Raw genomic sequence first — 22,671 nt, 5'->3', positions numbered from 1 at the left:
AGTTCCACACAAAATTTCTAATCTTAAGAAATATAAGAGGCCCTAGGTGAGATCTCACTCGTGGCCTAGACCAGTATTGGGCACAGTATGGAATAAGGACTACCTGGCTCATAATGACCTGAAGTACTGGTTGAAATCCAGATTGTTAACTCTCCCACAAGGCAAGGAAATTAGGAGTGATGGGGCCAGAATTATGCCGTTTTCATGATCAGTAACTAGTGGTTATTTCCAGTCTAACCTGAAAGCAATTTGGTCTCTTTTCTTTCAGGGTCTTATGCTTCCTTTGGTCTTAGAGCTTCAAACTGAGGAGGGGGAGGGGCAAGGGTTCTGAAAGAGGAGGGGATCCAGGCAAGGAAACAGTGTTGCCTTTGAACATTTTAAAAATAGTTTATTCTGGGGAAATGGTTCAAGAGAACAAAAGAAGGTGGGTCAGATTTTAGGAGAAGTGATGACATTTTGTGAGAAAATAGCAGTTGAAGGAAAAAGCAAACTGAAATACAGCATGAGTTTAAACAGTTGATGATAGAGACAGAAGTAGGAGCATCATGCCTACAGAGAGGGAAATACAGTTCTACCATTCTGTTGTCCCCAGGACCGAGCAGAACTTAGTTAATTTAACTTACTGGTTTTCAACCCATAGCATCAACCTGTAAATAAAACACAGGACACTTTGTTGTGTTTGCATAACAAATTATAAATATTATCATCACAGGTAAAGCAAACATGCTATTGCCCAAAGGTGAGCTGTACAAGGGGAAAGACAGAACTGGGGGCAGAAGCAGTCTCAGGCATAAAGAAAATGATGAGATTAGAGTGAAAGTGAGTACTGTAGCTATGTCCTATAGCTAATATTTCTTGAGAGCTTCCGTGTGTTGGACATTGAAGGCTGCAGATGTGTTATTATTTGCATCATCACGAGCAACTCCACGCAGTGGTGGTTATCATCCAGTTCCTCATCATACAGGTGAGGAAACAGAGGCCCAGGAAGGTTGAGTAAATTGCTCAGGATTGCAGAGCTAATATACTGAAGAACAAAGCTTCCAAGCCAAGTGGTCCATCTCCAGAACCAAGGCTTTTAGCCACTAGGCTACTACTTCTCCCTTCAATAAAAGCCAGCAAAAATTGCATGGCATTACAGAAGAGAGGCAGCAGAAGTGATGAAATGAATATGATGTATTGGAGGGAAGAGGGATGAGAAGTAGTGGGGGTAGGAGTTTATCTTCCTGCCTCATGCTAGGGTGCTAAAATGGATCTACAATGGATACAGCAGATAAACATAATGTCTAGAATTATGGGGGCAACATTCCTGTGGCCAAAAACTGTCTCTGGAGAGGGGAACTGGGGTTAGAAAAGTTGAATTTCTGTATTTGAGATGCTATCATGTCCACATAGTATTTTCATAACAATATTTCCATTTATTTAGATGAAGCTTCAACTGTGTAAATGCATTAAAACATGAAATTCAAAATCATCTTTATATCTCATACATTTGCTAAGTGCTTGCCTTATCAGAATTGTTGTTTTCAGCTTTGAAGGATTTTTGTTTTTTAATGAAAAGCATTATAAATTTTAAAAGTTAAAAATTGTCCCTGGTGATGTTGTCCTGCATGGCCGAGAGAAGGTGTGGAACTATTAGAAGCAAACTGTATTTCAACCCTGCTTCTGGTAGGGAAGGAGAGTGTCTGAAGTCAGGCAACAGGAGCTTTGATCCTCTGGAGTCGGAAGGAACAACTTGGAGTAAATGAATCAGGCGGCAGGGTGCCGGGAGGAGGCTGTCGGCCTCTCTGTGATGGTGTTCTTTGTTTTGCAGGACTAATCTCAGAAATGTTGCATTAGGCTCAGTGCTGTGCATTTTTAGGCTGCAGTATTTTTCCATCTGTATACTTCATGAAAGCAAGCACTTTTATGCTCCCTTTAAAATGGGAATCTCCTATTTGAATTGCCTGGTGAGGACATTTGAAGTAATTCATTAAGCATACATACGCATGCTCTATCTCCATCTATGTAGCTATCAGTTATCCTTTCCCTACTCACCTGCCTGTATTAGTCTGCTCAGGCTGCTATAACAGAATAGCATAGACTAAGTGGCTTAAACAAGAGACATTTCACACTTCTGGGAAGTCTTAAGAGCAAGGCAGAAACACTTCCAGGTGAGTCCTCCATTTTTGGCTTGTAGATGGCCATCTCCTTGCTGTGTCCTCCTCACATGGTGGAGAGAGAAAGCTTTCGTGTTTTTTCTGTTTCTTATAAGAGCTAATCCTATCATGACAGCTCTACCCTCATGGCCTCTTCTAAACCTAGTTACCTCCTAAAAACTCCATCTCCTAATTCCATCACACATAAGGGGATAGGGCTTCAATATATGAATCTGTGGAGGGGGACAAAAAAATTGTCTTAACTCTCTATATCTGTTTGTCTATCTGTCTTTATGTGTAGAATAATAACAGTGGCTTATAATTCATTTCCCTGTGTTATTTTATCCTTCCAAAACTCTTGTGAGGTAAATTGGCCATAGGAAAATCACTGATTTCACTGAAACGTTTGAAGGTTGAATTAACTTTGTGATCACACAATCAATAAATGATGATGCCACAATTCAATCCACATCTTCTCCACCCTCCTTTCCTCTTCTCTTCTCCCTTCCCACTTTCTGACTTTCTTCCAGCCGCATTATTTACTAGCTTTTCCCTTAGGACATTGGTGTCCTTCTTCTGGGCCTTGCAGAGGTTATTCCCATTATCTGGAATGCTTTTTCCTCAGGTATCTGACTCAGTTCCCTCCCGCTACACTGTTCAAACTCCACCTTCCCAGTAAGACTTATCCTGTTCTACTGTTTAACTGGAACACCTTGTTTCTCTGCCCATACACTGCTCAATCTCTGTTGCGTTTGTTACTAGGCTTCCCTGGAGGCTCAGTCAGTAAAGAATCCACCTGTAATGCAGGAGACCTGGCCCGATCTCTGGGTCAGGAAGACCCCCTGGAGAAGGAAATGGCAACCCACTCCAGTATCCTTGCCTGGAAAATCCTGTGGACAGAGGAGCCTACAGGTGGGCTACAGTCCCTGGGGTTGCAAAGAGTCTGACACAACTTAGCAACTAAACCACACCTCCAGCTTGTCAGATAATTTACACTGATTTCTGTTCTCCCCTCTGACTACAGGATAGGCTACAGAGAGTCAGGAGTTTTGCCTTTATTGAACCTCCTGGAGGCCCAGCAAAACTCTAGGGTCTGCAAGAACTGGACACAGTTATACCTCTTATGTTTGGTATTTTAGCAGCCTATCTCAGAGCCAAGCCAGTTATTGAAGAGAATCTTTTCTGATACTTTAAGCAGTATGATCAACTTGAAGTAAACTTAAATTTTCAACAATTACAGAGCAGGCATGGACTCTTCCTTTGTTTCTCCAGACACATGAACCTGGATACAAAGTCCATCCTCTCTGGGTGAAGTGGGAACATACAGAGATGACTGGCCTAAGTTTCAATTGGATCAAAAGATGCACAAAAGAGACATTTAAACGTTTTCAAAAACGAAAACCATGAAGTGTGTTTCCTCTTCACACATCAGGGATTGTCTGGCCTCTGGTGTGGTTCGAGTGGTGCAGGGGGAGAGAGAGAGACATAGAGAAGTAAGGATGAGCTGCCCTGTCTCTCCCTCCTCTGGACCTTAGTTCTTCCTGGACTGTCACTCCTTACACTCAAAGCAGATTTCAGAAGTCAGCACACATGGTCATAATGTATGCCTAGCTCCACAACCCAGTCACTGGGACCCAGAAAATTTTGCAACCTTAAGTCTGCCTCAACACATCATGACTCATATATATCAATGGGTAAAGACACACAAACAGTAGTAGATTAACAGGAATAAGTTTTTACTTATATATAAATTACCTATATACATATTTGTCCATAAAGCTGGGAAAGATAAGTGTCCATTGAGGCAAATGGGTAGGGGGAGAGGAAGCAGCTAAAGACAGCTGTAGAACTTGCCAGTTCCAAGTGTAGGGAAAATATCCAGAAGTTTGGGTCGGCCAAGTTTACAGTCAAACCAGGGATGGCATAGTGGATGATACATGCAGATTACTTTCCATCCTCCACATGGAACTTCTCAATTCTGGTATGTAGTTCTGAACTGGGCTCAGATACTTCTCAGCCTGCACGACACACACACCCACCTTCCTCACCCATGCACATACAACACACACCTACTCGTGCATATCGCTGAGCGTGTGGTCCTTTGGCTCATTGCTGCTAAAGGCAACATCGTGCTCCTCCAAAGTCAGAGGGGTGCCCTGAGTTGGGGTCCCAGGAGTTCTGAGTGCAGACATTCCTCTCTAAATATATATGGTGCTATCCCCCATCGTACTACGTGGGTTTGGGCTGGGGAGGCCTGGGTGCTTTGTGTGAATGGGACAGCAGAAGTGTACCCAGTCACAGCGGGTGAGGTGCTGGCCCCCGTCACCCGCTCTGTGCTTTGCATATATGAGTTCCGAGCCCAGTGGCAGGTGCTGACACTGGGGCCTCCCATCCGAGATGAGATGTGGCTCCTTCCATGTGTTCACCCATGGTGTATTGGCCAGGTGGGTCCCAGTTGTACTGATGGGAAGTGTGGCTACCAGGTCCTCCATTCCTGGGAATGATGACGTTCCCTCCTATACCACCACCACTTGGATCTTGGACAGGTGGACCCCTTGTGTTTGGAAGTCAGGTGGAACTTCTAGTGGGTTTCAAGCCAGGGGTGGGTCTCACAGTTGCAAATCCAATGGATGCAGTGTTGTTCTAGTGAAAAGTTGAAATTGACTTGTCCCTTGACACAAATTTCTTCTTCATGGTGATGGGATTTGTAACTGTAGATTGTCTACACTCATGTGGGTCCTGGGTGCAGTGATGGGAAGTGGTAACACCCCGACCTCTAACCATAAGGATGGTGGTTTCCCCTGCCGTGACTCTACCACCTGGACTTGGCTGAAGGAGACCCCAGGCGTTTGGATTCAAGTTGGAACCAGATACGTGCCCGGATGCTGGGATGGGGGCTTGCTGTTCCTACTGCAGCAGCCAGCTGCAATGAGATGAGCCCAAGGTGATCTGGCCACAGTAGGAACACAGGTGGTGCTGGGTGTCCCACACAGTTCTGTGCAAAAGTGAGGTGGGCCAGATGCTTCTGAATAAGTGAGGCCTAGGGCATTCACACCAACCCAAAACTCCCACCAGCCATAGAGGCTGCAGCCCCATCAACAGTGGGCCTCATGTGGTACTAGCAAGACAACAAGCTACTGTCTCCAGGACTGGGCACTGTGGTATCCATTCCAAAACCAGAAGTAGCAGATACATCCCTGGGGAAAATACCTGAGCTGTAGACAGAGGGCGGCTGCATGTTGATGGTGGTGGTGGAAGACAGGGGATCTGGTAAACCCGAATCCATTATCCTTCCTCTGGGTGGCTGGACTGCAGAAGAGGTTAGCTTTTCATCTTGTGCTAGGGCTAATGGGTTTCCCAGTGGAATAGACTTGTTAGGCTTCTTCCTATTGTTGGCCCCAGATGTGGGTTCAATGGTGAGTTCTGGGTTTCAAGCTTCACTTGAAACATGGGTACCTCTGTTGACCACGTCCACAGGTAAATAAGTCGAGGCTCGGGTCCAGGCATCGCTGCCACTGGGTGCTGTGTTCTCAGAACCAGGAAGAGCCATGTGGTATGAGTAGTGGTTGTCCTTGGAGTCAGAGGTAGACTAGAAAGTAAAGTCTGAGGAGGAGGTGCATCCATAGCTTTGATGTCAAAGACTGGTTTGACATCTGTAGAGATGCTGACTGCTGAAGCATAGATAACTGCCGAAGCCATAGGTGGGGGGCTGGGGGAGGCAGGAGCCGAAGCCATAGATGGGGGTTTGGGGAAAACAGGAGCTGAAGCAATAGATGGGGGGCTGGGGGAGGCAGGACCTAAAGCCATAATTTGGGGACTGAGGGAAAGAGCCAAAGCCCTAGAGAGGGGGCCAGGGAAGACAGGACCAAAAGCTGTAGATGGGGGGCTAGGGGAGAGAGTGGGCAGAACCCTAGATGGAGGGATGGGGAAGACACTGGCTGGAGTCCTACACAGTGGGGCCGGGGAAGACAGGACCCAAGGCCGTAGATGGAGTTCCAAGGGAGACATTAACCAGAGTCCCAGATGAGGGCCCGGGAAAGGCAGCAGCCTGACCCCCAGGTGGGGGCCCGGGGAAGGCGGCAGCCGGAACCCCAGATGAGGGCCTGGGAAAGGCAGCAGCCTGATTCCCAGGTGGGGGCCCGGGGAAGGCGGCAGCCGGAGCCCCAGGTGGGGGCCCGGGAAAGGCGGCAGCCTGACTCCGAGTGGGGGCCCGGGGAAGACGACAGCCTGACCCCCAGGTGGGGGCCCGGGGAAGGCGCCAGCCGGAGCCCCAGATGAGGGCCTGGGAAAGGCAGCAGCCTGACCCCCAGGTGGGGGCCCGGGGAAGGCGGCAGCCGGAGCCCCAGATGGGGGCCCGGGAAAGGCGGCAGCCTGACCCCCAGGTGGGGGCCCGGGGAAGACGACAGCCTGACTCCCACGTGGGGTCCCGGGAAAGGCGGCAGCCTGACCTCCGGGTGTGGGCCCGGGGAAGATGGCAGTCGGAGCCCCAGATGAGGGCCAGGGAAAGGCGGCAGCCTGATATCCAGGTGATGGCCCGGGGAAGACGGCAGCCGGAGCCCCAGATGAGGGCCTGGGAAAGGCGGCAGCCTGATAACCATGTGGGGGCCCAGGGAAGGCGGCAGCCGGAGCCCCAGATGAGGGCTCGGGAATGGCGGCAGCCTGACCTCCGGGTGGGGGCCCGCGGAAGACGACAGCCTGACCCCCAGGTGGGGGCCCGGGGAAGACAGCAGCCGGAGCCCCAGATGGGGGCTTGGGAAAAACAGAGGCTCTCTGCTGCCCATCAGTGGCTGCAAATGTAGGGTGAGGGTTGGTTTGGGAGTGAAAGGCATAGTTAAAGATTGAAGCAGGGCAGGAGACCGTCGGCACAAATGGCGCTGGTGGTGTCTGGTCTCCCTGCAGTGCGTGTCTGCTCCACCCCAATACCTGGGGGAGACTGAAAGGTTACAGCATGAGCCGGGGGAGTAGTGTCCATGTCAGTGACGTCCTGATCTGAAGGAGACAGGAAGGTTACACTTGGAGATGCTGTGACTGTGGTGGTAAAAGGGACTCCAGTAGAAGTTGTAGCAGGGGGAGCGATGGGGCGGTCTGGAAGAGGGGTGAGTAAGTATGAGGGAGGGGGAGAATCTACACACATGGGTGTTGGGGATTCATTTTTGTCGGAGGGTGGCTGGAAGGGGAGGGTTGGGGTGCTCAGGGGTGTGGAGAGGTCAGAAATAGAAGGTGGTGTTGCTCTGACTGCACACGCAGTGCCCGCATCCTCCTTGAGGGCAGTTCCCACAGTGGGATTGGAAACTGGAGGCAGAGCATCTGCAGGACTAGCAGAATGAGAGTCCACGGGGGCTGTGTGTCTTGCCACCCGATCCACATAAGGTGTCAGGCAAGGTGGAAGGCCAGCCAGATTGGGGAATCTGGAGGACAGGTCGGCCAAGTTGGTGGTGGTAGGAGGGACCTGCAACGTGTGACTGACCGGAGGCAGGGAGCCTGTGGTCCCTGGGGCAGGCGGGGCGGCGCTGCGGCGTCGCATGGCCTTCCTTGCATCCCTCAGGATTCTGTTCCTCTGACGGTCCCTGTTTTGTTTCAGGGTGCCCCGGGTTTTGGCGCGAGTCATGGCTGGAAGCTTCGGAGGCGGGGGAAGGTCACTGCGACCCCAGGGCAGCGGCAGCGGGGGCGGCAGTGGCCCCAGCAGTGGCGGCAGTGGCAGAAAAAGCGGCGGGGGCATCGTCCTCTTGCGGGGGCGCCCACTGCCGGCGGCTCCCAGGGGAGAAGAGCTTCTCCGCGGGGTGTCTGAAGGTGGCTCACGCTGCAGCGCCTTCCCGGACATCGGTGACTCTGGGCAGCCGGGTTGGTGGTCTTCACCCAGCACCACTTCTCCTGGCCTCTCGGGCAGCAGGCTGCAGCGCGGACTTGGGGCAGAGAGCACCGTGGCCAGGGGGCCAGGCTGCGAGGGAGGCCGGCCGTCTCCAGCAGTGCCGTCTGAGCAGATGGCGGGGCTTTGGGAGGAAGGCTTCGTCCGAGACACCTGGGCTTTCTCACTGAAGTTGCCTCCTGGGTGCCCCGGAAGGAGGTTTGGAGGCTCGGGAGGGCAGTGGAGGGGCGGGAGGAGCCCGCCGGTCTCCTGGGGCCTAGGTGTCATTGTCATAGCCCCGCTGCGGTCCGGACTCATCTTTCCGTTGTCCTCTCCTTCGGCCTCTGTGTGACCTTCCTCCTCTGTCACGCCTTCCCTTTGATCTTCCTGGACCATGGCCTTACTCTCCTTTGCGCGAGGAAGTGGGCGGTGACTGGTTGGTACCGGCTTCCCAGCCTTGGCTACCTGAACAGGTAGCTCAGGGAGTGAACGCAGGAGAGTAATTTTGCGCCCCGGTGGAGGAATTCTGACGGTTCTCGAAGGTCCGAACATCATGGAATTGCGAGTGGACAGGACGGGCTGCTGCTTCGGCCGCTCCCTCAAGTTCGCCAGGGGTAGCCCGCCCACACGGGAGTACCCAGCCTGCTGGATTGGGTACCACCTTTTCGGCATGCTGTAAAGCCCGGACGATGAGGGCACTGGATCCTGGTTGAGCAGCCTGCGACCAGGTTGTAAAGCAGGAGCTGGGGCGGCGGGGTGACCCCGGCCAGATGTGGTGGCACCCCGAGGGCGCAAAACCAGCGAGCGCCGGCCCAGCGGGCGCCGGCGGCGGAGCACAGAAAGAAGTTTACACAGTAAATTGCCCGTATAGGACAGATTGTGCGCCAAATAACCCGAGAATAGAGTGTGAAACTGGGAGAGCGTCTCCCTAGCTTCTTACTCCTCTCGCGGTCAAACACGCCCTGGAGGGAGGAGGACTCAGCCTGGCAATTGTGACGCGTCCATGGTATACTTGTCACAGAGAAACTGCAAATTCCGGGGCAAAGGGCGGGGCCCAGTGCACGACCCCTCCCGGGCTCTCTAGCCGCTGAGACCTCCCACTGTGGGTGGCAGGTGTTTGGCACCAGATGGGCCACCGTGCAGAGACTCTTCAGGACCGTGGGGGCCTCCTTCTCCAGAGCTCATCCCATCTAGCTCCTCATCATGCAGCCCCCTTGGTGCCTGCGTGTGTATCTGCCGGCCCTTCCCTGTCTCAGAGACCTGTGCAAAGCTGACTGCAGGAGCCACCCACCCTCCCGGGGGTGGTCCAGCACCTGTGGGGACCTCTCCAGCTTCTCTGCGAGGCCAGGAGCCAGGAGCAGCTTCTCCGCCGCGGCTCCTCTGCCATCATCACCAGCCGGAATGCAGAGCCCTCACCTGGCCAGGTGCTGCACCCCACCACGTCCTTTTCTGGCGGGTAAGCCTCTTTCTTCACTTCTTTTTAGAAATTTGGTACAACAGTTAAATCTTAGACTGTTCTTCAGGGTGTGCAGATGGTAATGGCTTAGCCAGGTTGTGACCCAAACCTGCTCTGGGCTGTGGTGCCTCCCCGCCATACATGCTTCACGTGTTACTGTTCTTTTCTTGTCCTCCTTATGGCACTTAGCCCTAAGTGTCATACCTATAATGAGTCTATATCCTACCCTGTAGGTTTTCGTTTGCTCAATTCATGAATTGATCACCTGCTGCGTTGGGTTCTGATCTCAGAAGAGGCAGGTTAAGGACCACCAGTTGTCAGCATAGCACCAGCGGAGGTTTTCCTTTTGGTATAGTTTGAAGGATCCAGATATGTAAAGATGATAGTCTAGATAAATCATGGGCTTTCCTGAAAGAAACTTACCAGTGCATTATTCTGTATGGATTAGAAGCCTGTTTCTGTGGCCTTCCTGGAGTGTGTCCAGTAAGGCAGCTCATTCATGTTGAGAAAGCGAACACATCACTTATTGCAGCTTCATAGTGGAGCCCTGTGTCAGCTTCAGTCAGTCAGTACAGTTTGGTCACTGTGAGCATGTCAGCTGGGTCCACTCTTTACTACCATATATAATTCTAAAGATTCTTATGCCCAGGAGAGAAGTCACACTCTTGGGTGTCTAGGACAAGGGAGACATGTTATTATTCACAAGGTAGAAGCTTCAAAAGAATAGGAAAGAACTGAAAACTCGTAGTCTAACATGGCTTTATCGAGTTTGAATCTTGTTTCTTTGGCTTACTTCATTGGAGTGTTTTCTTTCTCCTGGGCTGACATTGTGTGTTACACAGCAGGCATGTGACATGTAGAGGTTTCAGAACCCAGAATTGTATTGATCAGTGAAACTTTATTTATATATTTTAGTTTAAAATCTGTTTAAAATAACACTGGACATAATTCATATATTATAAATTAGTTTGCCCTCTGCTCTTGAGATTCTTTTTATAGTATGTCAGAGTAAATTTGGACTTCCATCCCCAAGAAGAGTTGAGATTGGAGGACACAAAAGGTTTTTCTCAGACCTAAATTATGTCTGAAAAAAGCGAGAAATATCATAAGCCCTATCTGACCTCTCTAAGAGCAGAAATGATTTACAGCTGTGGCATTTAACCATAATTCCTTGATCTCATTTGAGAAGAGTTCAGTAAGGAACAATCTCTTCATTTTTGTTTCTTCCTTATTTTCTTGTCTTGCTTACCAACAATCCATTGTAATCCATGGATCGATATGGCAGCAGGCTGAGTGGTCTCTGGAGCTCATACAAGTAACTTTTTTCCCTAAAATAACTTTAATTTCCTTTTTTTTCAGCTCCTCTTCTTTCCTTGCCCTTTGCTATAACCAGAACTCACCAAAAGCTAACTGGCTTTGTGCAGACCCTCCTTAGGACATTCTTTCCTTAGTTATTTTATTCATCACTCTGTTTCATTTTTTGCCTTCTCGAAATATGTTGAAATCTTTCTGTAGTTGATGACTTCCACAACCTCTTGGCTTTTACTGGCTTATTAATTTTGGTATTTCTACACTTTTATTTAAGTATGGTTTCAGAAGGAACAGAAAGTAAATATGTGTCCTAGTCTGCCATCTTGAGCTGAAAATCCCTGTCAGTTTTAGCATCCAGCATTCCCATGGGGGTGGGGCGGGGACCTTGGCATTAATAGGTGTAACACTCAAGATTTCAGCTTTTCTTGGGCAGTCACTAAGGACATAGTATGTGGTAATTTCTAATGGGAAAATAATAACTATTTCATGGAATTTATTTGAGGATTACATTAGATAATGAACATACAAATGCTTTCTAAAGTTTCAAAGTCCATAAAAATGTTTCTTGTTATTGATTTGGTGCTACTTCAGTTTTACTTGACAGTGATTTATGACCTTGCTTATGTGAGAAGATGCCTTCTGAAACAATTATGATCATTTAAAATATTTGTTTATTTTAAATGTTTACTTGTGTAAGGAGCTGTGCAGAATGAACTGGGCATCCCCTGCCCCCTAGTGGCTAAAAAGCTGCACACAAAACACTTTTAACATTTCCAGAGTGACTTGGAAAGGGCTGAGAGCTGGGAGACGCCGCTCTAGGGGACTTGCGTTTGTGTACTGCAGTCTGTAATTGCCTGTGCCGAAAGTTTCAGCCCCTCTTTTTTTTCTGGCATGTTATCTAAAGCTGGCTAATTAGCATTCTTAAGAGTAGATCATTTGTTACTTTGAATTAGGTGTGTTTTGTTCAAGGACAAGTTAACATATGTCAAGTCATGCTGAATGTAGATTCTCATTTTCATACAAAATAATGAATATCTAAAACACTTGGAATTTGTGTTTTAAAGCGTGTCCTGTGAATTGTTGAAAATCAGTAACTTTGTTTCGAGGTTTATTTAAGGGTAAAATTATTTTTTTCATTTTATCTCTCGATCTCAAGATTTATGTAAAATCCCATATGCTGAGTCTGTTCTTTCTAGAAAGTGAACTGAAACATTTATCTAGAAAGCATCTCAGTTCTGACCTCCTGGTCTTTTGTTTTGAAGCAGGAAGACAGCTGAAATTTTTGTAGTTTTACACAGCCATGATGTTGTTCTTACTATACAGATATTGAGAAAGTTTCTATTAGCTGATCCTTAGAAATTTTATAAACACATGTGAAAAATTTTTACAGAGAGAAATGGAAAGTTCAGTTAATATTTTCATTGCCCAAAATAAATTATGAATTGTAGATACATTTTTAAAATTTCAATTGAAAGTTATTTGGAGGAAAACACAAAACATAACAAAGATAAAAAGAACAAAAATAACAGAAGAAGGTGTTACCTGGAAAAAAAAGGAAAGCAAATTGTTCCTCATGTGTCCTGAATTATAAGCATTATTGTATTAGAGCAACAGTTATCTCAGGTAGAGAAAAAAAAAGGTTAGGCTTGTACACGTGTTTCGTTTCCGGTTTTATATTTGTTTTATAGTTTAATTATGTTTTGGGAAAGTGTGACTAAGGCCTGTTTTAACACAAGTCAATAAATTAGACTGCATGCTTTTGTTATAATAGACATGTTAACATATGCAGTTCTTCATAAAAATAAGTTTTTTTTCATATATTTTGAATCATTTTTTTCCTATTTTTCAGCCTCTAAATGTGACCTGTGCTTATAACTGACCTTACCTGTAAGTACAATGCTGTTGTCCTTCCTAGTTTTTTACTACTTTATTTTTAATTTTTACCCTCTTTTAAGAATCTGTTCCAAGTGGAGAAAATCAGAGTGTGACAGGAGGTGAGGAAGAGGCAGTGGATGAATGCCAAGAGTTAAATGCAAGAGAAGAGCGGGATATTGAGATAATGATGGAAGGCTGTGAATATGCAATTTCTAGCGCCGAGGCCTTTGCAGAAAGGTTGTCCAGAGAGCTGCAGGTGTTAGATGGGGTCAGCCTTTCTTGTAACGTGTGGCTAGTGATGTGTGGTAAGCTGAGGAGACTGGTGATGTTCATATTCTGCTGCCGCTGCCTTTGAGCCTAGACGGTGGGATCGTTGCTGTCTTTCCCTAGAAGCGCATCACCAGCTGCCTCCCTCTGTCTTTCACTGTTCTTGGTCCAGAGACAGAACCATTCCTATTAGGCCAGTGAAGGCAGTTGGCTGAGGTTCTGGATTTGGGGAGGTTCTTGATATGAAGTGATGGAAGTAGAAAGTAGCCAACCTGAAACCACCCTGGGGGTTGATTCCCCCAGCCTCTGGAACACTTCAGAATAGTTCAAGGCTAGAGAATATAATTTTTGTGGTTTGGGGGGAAAAAAATAGGTACAAGTTAGAAGGAGAGAGAGTGAGCTGAAAGAAGCGAATCCTTTACCCAAAGAGAGCAAAATAGTGTAGTGAAAACAGGAGAGCCAGGGCAAAAGGATGTTTGACGACTCCTCTGAACTGCTGTGGAATAGATGCTGTTTATTTGTATGCACATATCTGAGCTTGTACCTACATGTACATCTTTAGGAAGTAAAAAGCTACAAGTAGCACCTGTCTTATGAGAAAAATCTAAAATGAGAGTGTTTTGTGAGGGGGGTGTCGTTTTGTTAGGCAAAGTATGAATTTAAGAAAAACTCTGAGAATAAGGAATGTTTTTAAGACTTAAAAGAGTGTTGGCATTTTATACATGAAAGGTACAGAAGTTGTAAGGTTGAACTGAGGTCCAGAGATTACACCAATAGCCCAAGCTTACAAATTTGTAGAACTCTCTGGAAGTAAAGCCTAGAAGAGACTTCAAGATGTTGAAGTGAAAATTGTCCTGGATCAGTTCAAGTCACAGCTCTGCTGCTTAAGATTCAGTGGGTCAGAGCTCTGCTGCTTTACAGTTGGGCTGCACCTCCATGGGAGTTATTATGAATAGTATATAAAATAACATGTGAAATTTTAGCATCACCCATACAATGATATTATTTTAACTCTTTATCCAAATTTTTTCCTCATATCATGTTATCTGCCTTCTTAATGTGGCTTTGTGGTTTGTATTTTCTAGTTAATGTTGCCTCTGTGTTTCAAGTCATCATATTACTTTGCAGTTTAATTTTGGGTTTGAAAGCTTCCATATTTCAGGGAATTGAGAATCAATAGAGTCTTTAGAAAATATTAATAAGGGGTCGGTGGTTTGTTGCTACTTTGGGAAAAAAAAGTAGTTGCAAATGAAAGAGAAAAGAAAGAATATTGTAGAAGGAGCTATCTTATGGCAATAGACTCTTGCACATCCTATTAGTACAAATCATGCTACAGTTATAAATTAGTTCCATGTATCTGTTAAAGACTGGCATGCTACTGCTACCCTCTTAACTAAGGTATTAGCATAGGTGATTATTATGCTTTTGTTTAGGATTTTACATAAATGTTGCAGATTATAGAAAATGTCTATAGTTGATAGAGCTGGAAGCAGCGTCAGAGATGGTATAACCTAACGGCACTAATGAGAGTCCACCATTGCTGATGATACATCATGGCGCATGTTCTAAATATGCGGTATTGAGATCTGGTCCCTATCCTCCACATAAGGGGACGTGTGCTTCCCTGAAATACTGTGTGAAAAAGTGGAGTGTAAACACAAAGCAGCCAATTAAAGTAGACGTGTCGATGTGTGTGTCAGCCTTTGTTGCCGCTGCTGCTGAGTCACGCTGCTGTCAAAGATTTATGGATATTTCATTTGAAGAATATGAAGTATTACTTCTCTTTTTAACTGTGTAGGCCAACATCCAGTCTATCATGGCCTCTGAAAAGCAAGTCAACATCCTAATGAAGTTACTGGATGAGGCTCTCAAGGAGGTGGATCAGATTGAATTGAAACTGAGCAGTTATGAGGAAATGCTCCAAAGTGTAAAAGAACAGATGGATCAGATCTCCGAAAGCAACCACCTCATTCATCTCAGTAACACTAATAACGTAAAACTCCTGTCTGAGATAGAGTTTCTTGTGGTAAGCATGGTTATAAACTACTAACAACAATTAAAAAAAAACAAACCTAATGATCTCTAAAGCCCATTTGCAAGTATTTTCTAGTTTCCTTAGGAGAGCAAGATTTAAAAATACTGAAGTTTCAAACACCCAGTAATAGGATTGCGTAGCATCTTACCTGTAAACTTCCTAAGAGTACACAGACAAATGGTGTGTTTATTTACTTTCCAGAGCCACATGGACCTGGCCAAAGGTCATATAAAGGCACTTCAGGAAGGAGATCTTTCTTCTTCCAGGGGCATTGAGGCCTGCACCAATGCTGCAGATGCCCTGCTGCAGTGCGTGAATGTAGCTCTTCGACCAGGTATGACCATAAAATCTGCCCAAGAACCTGGGACTAAGCTTCTGACTTAGTGTAAAGCTTTTGACAAGAAGTCCATGAGGCAGGTGGTTTAGGGTTAGATTATTAGCTATTGAAACAAGTTTCACTTACTCTCAAACATAATTTATATTGGCACGAAGAACTTGTTCATTTCAGTACCTTCTGATTGACCATCAGTGACTCTACGTTAACACCAGCATTTTTCTTCAGCGCTGTTCACAGGACCTAGCACAAAGTAGATGCCGTAAGGCTTTGCTAGACCAGCGGTTCCTAAACTTGAGCTTGCATCGGGATCACGGCTAGGGGCCACCGCAGAAGCAGTAGGTCTGCTCTGAGGCCTTAGAATCCATGTTTCTGACCGTTCCCAGGTGAGGCTGAGGCAAGACCGCAGCGTGAGGATCGCTGAGTTACACTGTTTTTCCCCCTTACCTTTCTTTTATAAACACACGCATAAACCAGCAAAAGGTTGAGTTCTTCAGAACTGAAATACGGCTTCTGTTATAAATGCACTCCTTAGACATCCGGGAGCTCTTTAACCCGTTGAATAAGCTGTCACGATTTCAGGCCATGACGTGCTTCTGGCAGTTCAGCAGCAGCAGCAGCAGCGTTTCAGTGATTTGCGAGAGAATTTTGCCCGGAGACTGGCCAGTCACCTCAACAATGTTTTTGTTCGACAGGTAATTTTATCTTATTATAGTACTGGCATGTTCCTGTAGCTTGAAATGAAATGGTCACAGAAAAAAAATTTTAATGTATTTAATTGGGAGCACAATATGTTCCTTTCTATATTTATTTGATTTTAATATTTTTAGATACGTGTGTATTTGCTCATAGATGTTTTGGGGGCCTCAGTGGTCTCCTATGAAGACAGTTCCTTTTAGCCAAAATTCCCTAAGTTTTAAATAATTGTGCTTGCATGTTACATATACCCCATTTAGACAATCTTGTTTCTAAAAATAAGTCCAAACTTGTTAAGTTTTTAATGTTTGGCCTGTTTTATTTTTCAGTATTTTCAAGTGAGAACAGGGACTTGATTCCATGTTTTCAGTATTTCATTGGCTCCATATACTTATAAATATGAGAAAAATGACTAACTCAATTGTAAATTCTAGTTGATTTACTCTTATAGAAAACCTTTATCTCTATTTCTATGTGGAAAGGGTGTTATAATTAAGGTTGTGGCAATGATATAAATGTTACTGTTAAGTATACCTTAGAGGGATTTGACTAGAAGGTGCTTTTTTTAATAAATAATAAATTAGACTTAATATTTCTTGAATAAATTAGGTGTCATAAATTAGATTTTGTGTATTTATGATCTCTTTAATAGGGATTTGGGGCCAAAAAAAAGTTGAGTGAAATTTTGTTCATCAAGAAATGCTGACTGATATTCCAGGTTCTTATTTTGTTTTCACTTTGTAGTATTCTGAAACAATTGTATTTACTCTATTTTATTTCTGATTAGTTTACTCAGGCCCTCCTTCAACTCTATAACAGGTCCTACTTTCTTTCCGTGCCTGTGAGTACATCAACTTTGGCTCCAGCTTCTCCGATTCTTTTTTTTCCCCTGTAAGGTTTACTAAGCTTAATAGCAGCAGAATCTTTATAGTTATAATTTACTGATTTGAGCTACCTGTTAACCATATTTGTGGCAGTTTTTTTAATGTCCCATAACAGAAAGTTTATTTAGATCCAAAGGCATTTAATCTCATTCTGCTTGCCTTTCTTTCTGTCATTCTTTCATTCACTCACTCACTCCTTTATTTGGAAGTCATTTGCCAAGTGATTAAAGATGCATTCCAGACATTTCATTGGAATAGATGAGAGGCTGATTCTTTGCTCTAGTTGCTCACGATCTAGAGAAGGGCGACAAACAGACTGAGGGAGGGTGTATGTTATGGTGGTACCATGGGAGTAAAGGAAGACCAGCTAACTAACCGCGCAAGGGGGAAACAGGGGAAGACTCTCTTAACATTCCACTTGACTTGAAAAGCTTCAGGAAAAAAGTAAACCTAGGAATCACATAGGAAATACTAATGCACATTTTTCTTACACTATTATTTCAATAATATCTATTTTTACACAATTCCCTAGTTTTTTTAAATTATCCTCTTGACAGGCTATAGTCCACATTTGTAAATGGTATGGAAAATACCAGTCAGTAAATGATAATCCTTTCTCCACCCTTAATTGTTTGTTATAACATGCTATTATTTGTGATTTTTGCTTCCTTGCCTTATAAACTAATGGCTTTGTTTAAAATGAATGCATCCCAGTTCTGAAAATCTAATATGCATTGTTACATGTGAGTAATGCATGTTAAAAACCAGAATGTTGCAACAACCTGGAATGTGCTGAAGAAGATGAAAGACAGTGTCCCAAGTGCAGAAAAGAGATTTTCTGTGTGTTAAATTGAATACTTCGTGTCACCTAGCAAAGAGTTGGGAAACAAGGGGATTTCTGTTCCTGGTTGTGGGACACACGGGGAAGATTCGATTACCGAACTGGGTTACATGTCTTTGTTCACCATCAAATTTTGATTGTGTGTCTGATTTGTGTGTTACATTGTGTGACAGGACTCACTGTCCTCCATATGTAAGAGTAAGAAATGGCTGCTACCCTCAAGATGCTTGTGAGGATGTGGTAAAGGTAATGTACTTAAAACTCTACAGCAGTGTATAGGGGCTACCTTAGGGACACCACAATGAAGTGAATGTGTCAGTAAAGCAAGTCACACAAATTTTTTGGTTTCCCAGTGCATAAAAAAGCTATGTTTACACAGTATTGTAGCCTATTGTGTGCAATAGCATTATGTCTAACAGAAGAATGTACACATTTATTTTAAAAATACTTCATTGCTAAAAATTGCTAAGCACCCTCTGAGCCTACCATCTGAGTCATCATCTTTTTGCTGGTGGAGGGTCTTTCCTCAATGTTGAAGGTGCTGGAGGACCAAGGCAGTGATTGCTGAAGATTGGGGTAGCTATGGCAATTTTTAAAAATAAGACAAGAGTGAAGTTTGCTGTAATGATCAACTTTTCCTTTCTCAGACAATTTCTCTGTGGCATGCAATGCTGTTTGATAGCATTTTACCCACAGTAGAACTTCTTCCAAAATTGGAGTCAGTCTTCTCAAATCCTGCCACTTGTTTTATCAACTTAGTTTATGTATTAATTATAGTCTAAATCCTTTGTTGTCATTTCAGTAGCCTTCACAGCATCTTCATCAGGAGTAGATTCTCTTTCAAGAGACCAGTTTCTTTGTTTATCCGTAAGAAGCAACTTCTCATCCATTAAATATCTGTTAAATGAGATTATAACAGTTCAGTCACATCTTTAGACTCCACTTCTAATTCTAGTTCTGCTTTCTACCACATCTATAGTTACTTCCTGTACTGAAGTCATACCCCTCAAAGTCATTCATGAGGGTTGGAATCAGCTTCTTCCAAAACTCCTGTTAATGTTGATATTTTGACCTCTTCTCATGAATCATGGTGTTCTTAAAGGCATCTAGAATGGCCAGTCCTTTTCAAAAGGTTTTCAGTCATCATTACTAATTTATTTATCTCTAATAAGAAACTTTAAACAATGTCTTAATTTTTAAAGTATATAAAGAGTAAAATTCTTAGCACGATTGAATTCTAGATATGATAGTTATCTATATTATTGATTGAATTAAGCAATTTAAGTATTTTTTCTCCTTCCTATATATTTTGAAACCAGTTTCTCTTAAAATCTTTCTGTTAACACTAACAATATTTAATATATCCTAATAGTCTGAAGGTAATAATGTTTTTATATCAGTGAATTTTCACATGATGATGATCTGGAAATGCTACTTACAGTAGAAAGTTTTGAATAGTAATATATGTAGAAGAGCTTTGTAAACCGTAAAATTCTCTATAAATGTTGGTTCTTCCATTTTGCAGGAGAGATGAAGGTTTTTAATTGAAGAGTTTTCCTGACATTAAATTAAATAGTACAACTTAACATGCAGTGACCTGAGTAAACAGCTATAGAAGAACATAAACCATGATTTTGAGTCTTGAATTATTGAAAAAATTAATGAGGAAGGATAATGGAAATATATCTAATGTTATTATTAATAAGGGTAAAATATTTGGAAAACATTTATCAGCAATAACAAGTTTGTCAAATACTCCTTCCTTTTAGTTAGTGTAACTTAATTAAGGCACAATTTGGAGACATTAGCAGACTTAAAACTAATCTCTCTCTGTGTACAGTATCTAATATCTGTGAGTCAGTGGAATCTCAGTCATCCTTCTGATGTGGTAAACATTTCTGAAATGTAATGTTTGTAATGACCTTCAGCAGTTTTTGAGTCTGGTTAGAATGGTTTTGTTTGGCATGTTTTTAAAAGAAAACAGAAGTGAGACTCACATGGCTGAGGTTCAGATTCTAGCCTTCCGCCTGTGTGGCCTGTGTGGATCACTTAGCCCTTTGAATTTCAGTTTGTTCCGTTGGGTCAGCTGATCTACTGGATCCATATACTCTAGAACAAAAGTCAGGATGCATCGTCTGCCTCAGGCTGATTGAAAACGTGCTCATTTATATAAGTCATGTCAAGGATTAAAAACAAAATTATATAGTTGCTTCTGTAGAAAATTAATGGAAAAATTAAAATTACATTATTATTAGGGGTTATCCTGGAAAGGGCTTCCCAGGTGGCTCAGTGGTAAAGAATCCGCCTGCAGTGCAGAAGACATAGGTTCAGTCCCTGGGTGGGGAAGATCCCCTGGAGGAGGAAATGGCAACCTACACCAGTACTCTTGCTGGGAACTCCCATGGACAGAGGAGCCCGGCAGGCTACAGACAATCTATTGGGTTGGCCAAGAATAGGATATGATCCAGCAACTGAGCACTGAGCGCTGTCCTGGAAAGCCCAGGAAGCAGTCATCTGCAGTCCTTCCTAGTTCTGACATTCTGTGTCCTGTGCATTTTCACCTGCTGTTTAAATATCGTAGACTCTAATGGAGATATCATAGATGGAGACAATTTGTTTTGAATGACTTCCCCTGTTCGGTGTGTGTTTCTTAGTAACAGTTTATATCATGATATTTATTTGCTTAGTCAATTGTAAAATGTTATGGGAGAGGTAAAGTTGATTAAACTATTCATTCTCAACTACTCTAAAAGATAAAATGAGTCGACTTATCAGAGAGTCATTCTTGTGTGTTTATGACTATTTTATGGTGGTGGTGTTCAGTTTGTATACACAGGATGATTAAAAAAAGACAAGTAAGTACTCGGTTCTTATATTTCTATGTTCTGTTGTTTTTGCTTGGCCATGCTTGATCATTATTAAGGATATTTAGTTACAACAATGTTTCTTTATACTGTCAGTGATAGTTATGTCCTTATTTATTCACTCTAGGGTCATGATCAGAGTTCAACTCTTGCTCAGCGCTCTATTGAACTGACTTTACCTAATCATCATGCATTTCATAGAGACTTACTCCGATATGCCAAGCTGATGGAGTGGCTAGAGAGTACGGATTATCGAAAATATGAGGGACTAACAAAGGTATGGATTTGACGTCAGCTACTCACTGAGTATAGAGCATTATCTTTTAGAATCGAGAGGTCGTGTGTTCAGTTCCGCAAGTGACATTTGAAGCACTGTTGTATGTTCTTAAAAAAGCAGCAAGTAGTTGAATTTCTTAGTGCTCATTAGCTATGGAAAACATTTTTTTTCTTTTTCATTTATTTTTATTCGTTGGAGGCTAATTACTTTACAATATTGTAGTGGTTTTTGCCGTACACTGACATGAATCAGCCATGGATTTACATGTGTTCCCCATCCTGATCCCCCCTCCCGCCTCCCTCTCCATCCCATCCCTCTGGGTCTTCCCAGTGCACCAGCCCTGAGCACCCGTCTCATGCATCCAGCCTGGGCTGGTGATCTCTTTCACCCTTGATAGTATACTTGTTTCAATGCTGTTCTCTCTGAACATCCCACCCTCGCCTTCTCCCACAGAGTCTAAAATTCTGGAGAACATTTATTTTATGTACTTAGATGGAGAACAGCTAAAATTTGAACTTCAGTATAGTATTAGGCCATACTGTAGCGTGAAGCATCATTTAGTTTAGTTAGTTAAATAATTATTTCCTGAGTTGCTTTATGTGCAATATAAAAACTAGAGAGTATGAAGTTATATTTTCAATGAGGCATTTGCTTTATAAGAACCTGTAATCTGTTCTTTTAAGCACATGCAGTGTGCCTCTTTATTAAGCAGACATTCCACTGTTCCAGGCACAGAGGAACATGGGTATTTCTGTTCCTGATTGTGGGACACACTAGCTGGAAAAATTGGATTATCATATTATGGTACATTTCTTTGTCACTCACCAGATTTTCACTGTGTGCCTCTTTTGTACTCACTAATCCATATGTAAGAATAAGAAGTGGCTCCCACACATGCTCCTACTTCCAGAGAGCGTCAGGTCTGCCTGGGAAGAGCAACTATCCTTAGCAGCCGGCCAGAGGTAAGTGCTGAACTGGATATGAGTTTAAATGTATAGCATGTTAGAGAAAGGAAATTCATGACCTGTAGCCACAGGAGAAAACTTCATAGAAAACATTGGACTTGACTCTTTTCCCGGGACTTTAAGAAGACCAGCCTGACTGAAGCTGAAATTCCATATTCTAGAAGAGTGAGAAGTTAGGTTGAAAAATCTGAGTCGTGAGTCCTAGCAGCATTCTTCAGACACAGGAAGAGACTTGATAGGGGAAACTAAGAACCTAATACAATAATGAGCTGAAGTGAAATCTTGGACGAAGAAGATGATAGTAGGAATAGAGATTATAAGTCACAAGAGAGAATCCCAAAACAAGGGACAGGATGGTGCCAGACTTGTGAGACGCAGAGATTAAAACAGTGATAAATACCACTTGGGCTTCCCAGGTGGCGCAATGATAAAAAAAAAATCCACCTGTCAATGTAGAAAATGCAGGCTTGATCCCTGGGTTGGAAAGATCCCCTGGAGAAGGAAATGGCAACCGACTGCAGTACCATTGCCTGGAGAATCCCGTGGAGAGAGGAGCCTGGTGGCCACAGTCCGTGGGGTCGCAGAGTGGGACACGACTGAGTGGCTGAGCACACACACACACGGATGGCCACAGCTGGACAAGAAAGAGCCATTCACACGTTCCCTTAGCAAACGCGCTGAGCATCTGCTGTGTGCTGACACTGTTGTATGCACGAAAGAGAACGGCGCTGAAGGAGACAGGCGAACACTTGCCTGTTCAGAGTACATATTCCAGTGGAGAAGGACCAACATAAAAGTCAACTTCATAGTCTGCTGGAAGGTACTGCTGAGAGCTCTAGAGAAAATAAAGCAGGGAATGCTAGGACATCAGAAAGGTTGCGGTTTC

The 22,671-nt window shown here is 44.0% G+C and overlaps 2 protein-coding genes across 2 annotated transcripts in view; both read left to right on the top strand.

Annotated features, from left to right (window-relative positions):
• LOC136152771 (uncharacterized) overlaps positions 1-12,635 on the top strand; it is a 54,678-nt gene extending 42,043 nt beyond the window's left edge. The window contains exons 4-5 of the mRNA XM_065914142.1: positions 7,717-9,436; positions 12,597-12,635. Of these exons, the coding sequence (XP_065770214.1) occupies positions 7,717-8,171 (455 nt within the window). The 3' untranslated portion in view covers positions 8,172-9,436; positions 12,597-12,635. The remainder of the gene's footprint in view (positions 1-7,716; positions 9,437-12,596) is intronic.
• A 59-nt stretch (positions 12,636-12,694) lies between these two features.
• Positions 12,695-22,671, top strand: part of LOC136152994 (exocyst complex component 1-like) — a 37,381-nt gene continuing 27,404 nt past the window's right edge. The window contains 7 exon segments of the mRNA XM_065914612.1: positions 12,695-12,890; positions 14,688-14,915; positions 15,126-15,258; positions 15,841-15,953; positions 16,742-16,795; positions 20,671-20,820; positions 21,694-21,782. Of these exon segments, the coding sequence (XP_065770684.1) occupies positions 12,807-12,890; positions 14,688-14,915; positions 15,126-15,258; positions 15,841-15,953; positions 16,742-16,795; positions 20,671-20,820; positions 21,694-21,782 (851 nt within the window). The 5' untranslated portion in view covers positions 12,695-12,806.

This window comes from Muntiacus reevesi, chromosome 22 (genome assembly GCF_963930625.1).
Source record: "Muntiacus reevesi chromosome 22, mMunRee1.1, whole genome shotgun sequence".
In the NCBI taxonomy this organism is placed as follows: Eukaryota; Metazoa; Chordata; class Mammalia; order Artiodactyla; family Cervidae; genus Muntiacus; species Muntiacus reevesi.
The sequence above is the reverse complement of the archived record's forward strand: the minus strand, read 5'-3'. Positions and strand labels throughout refer to the sequence as shown.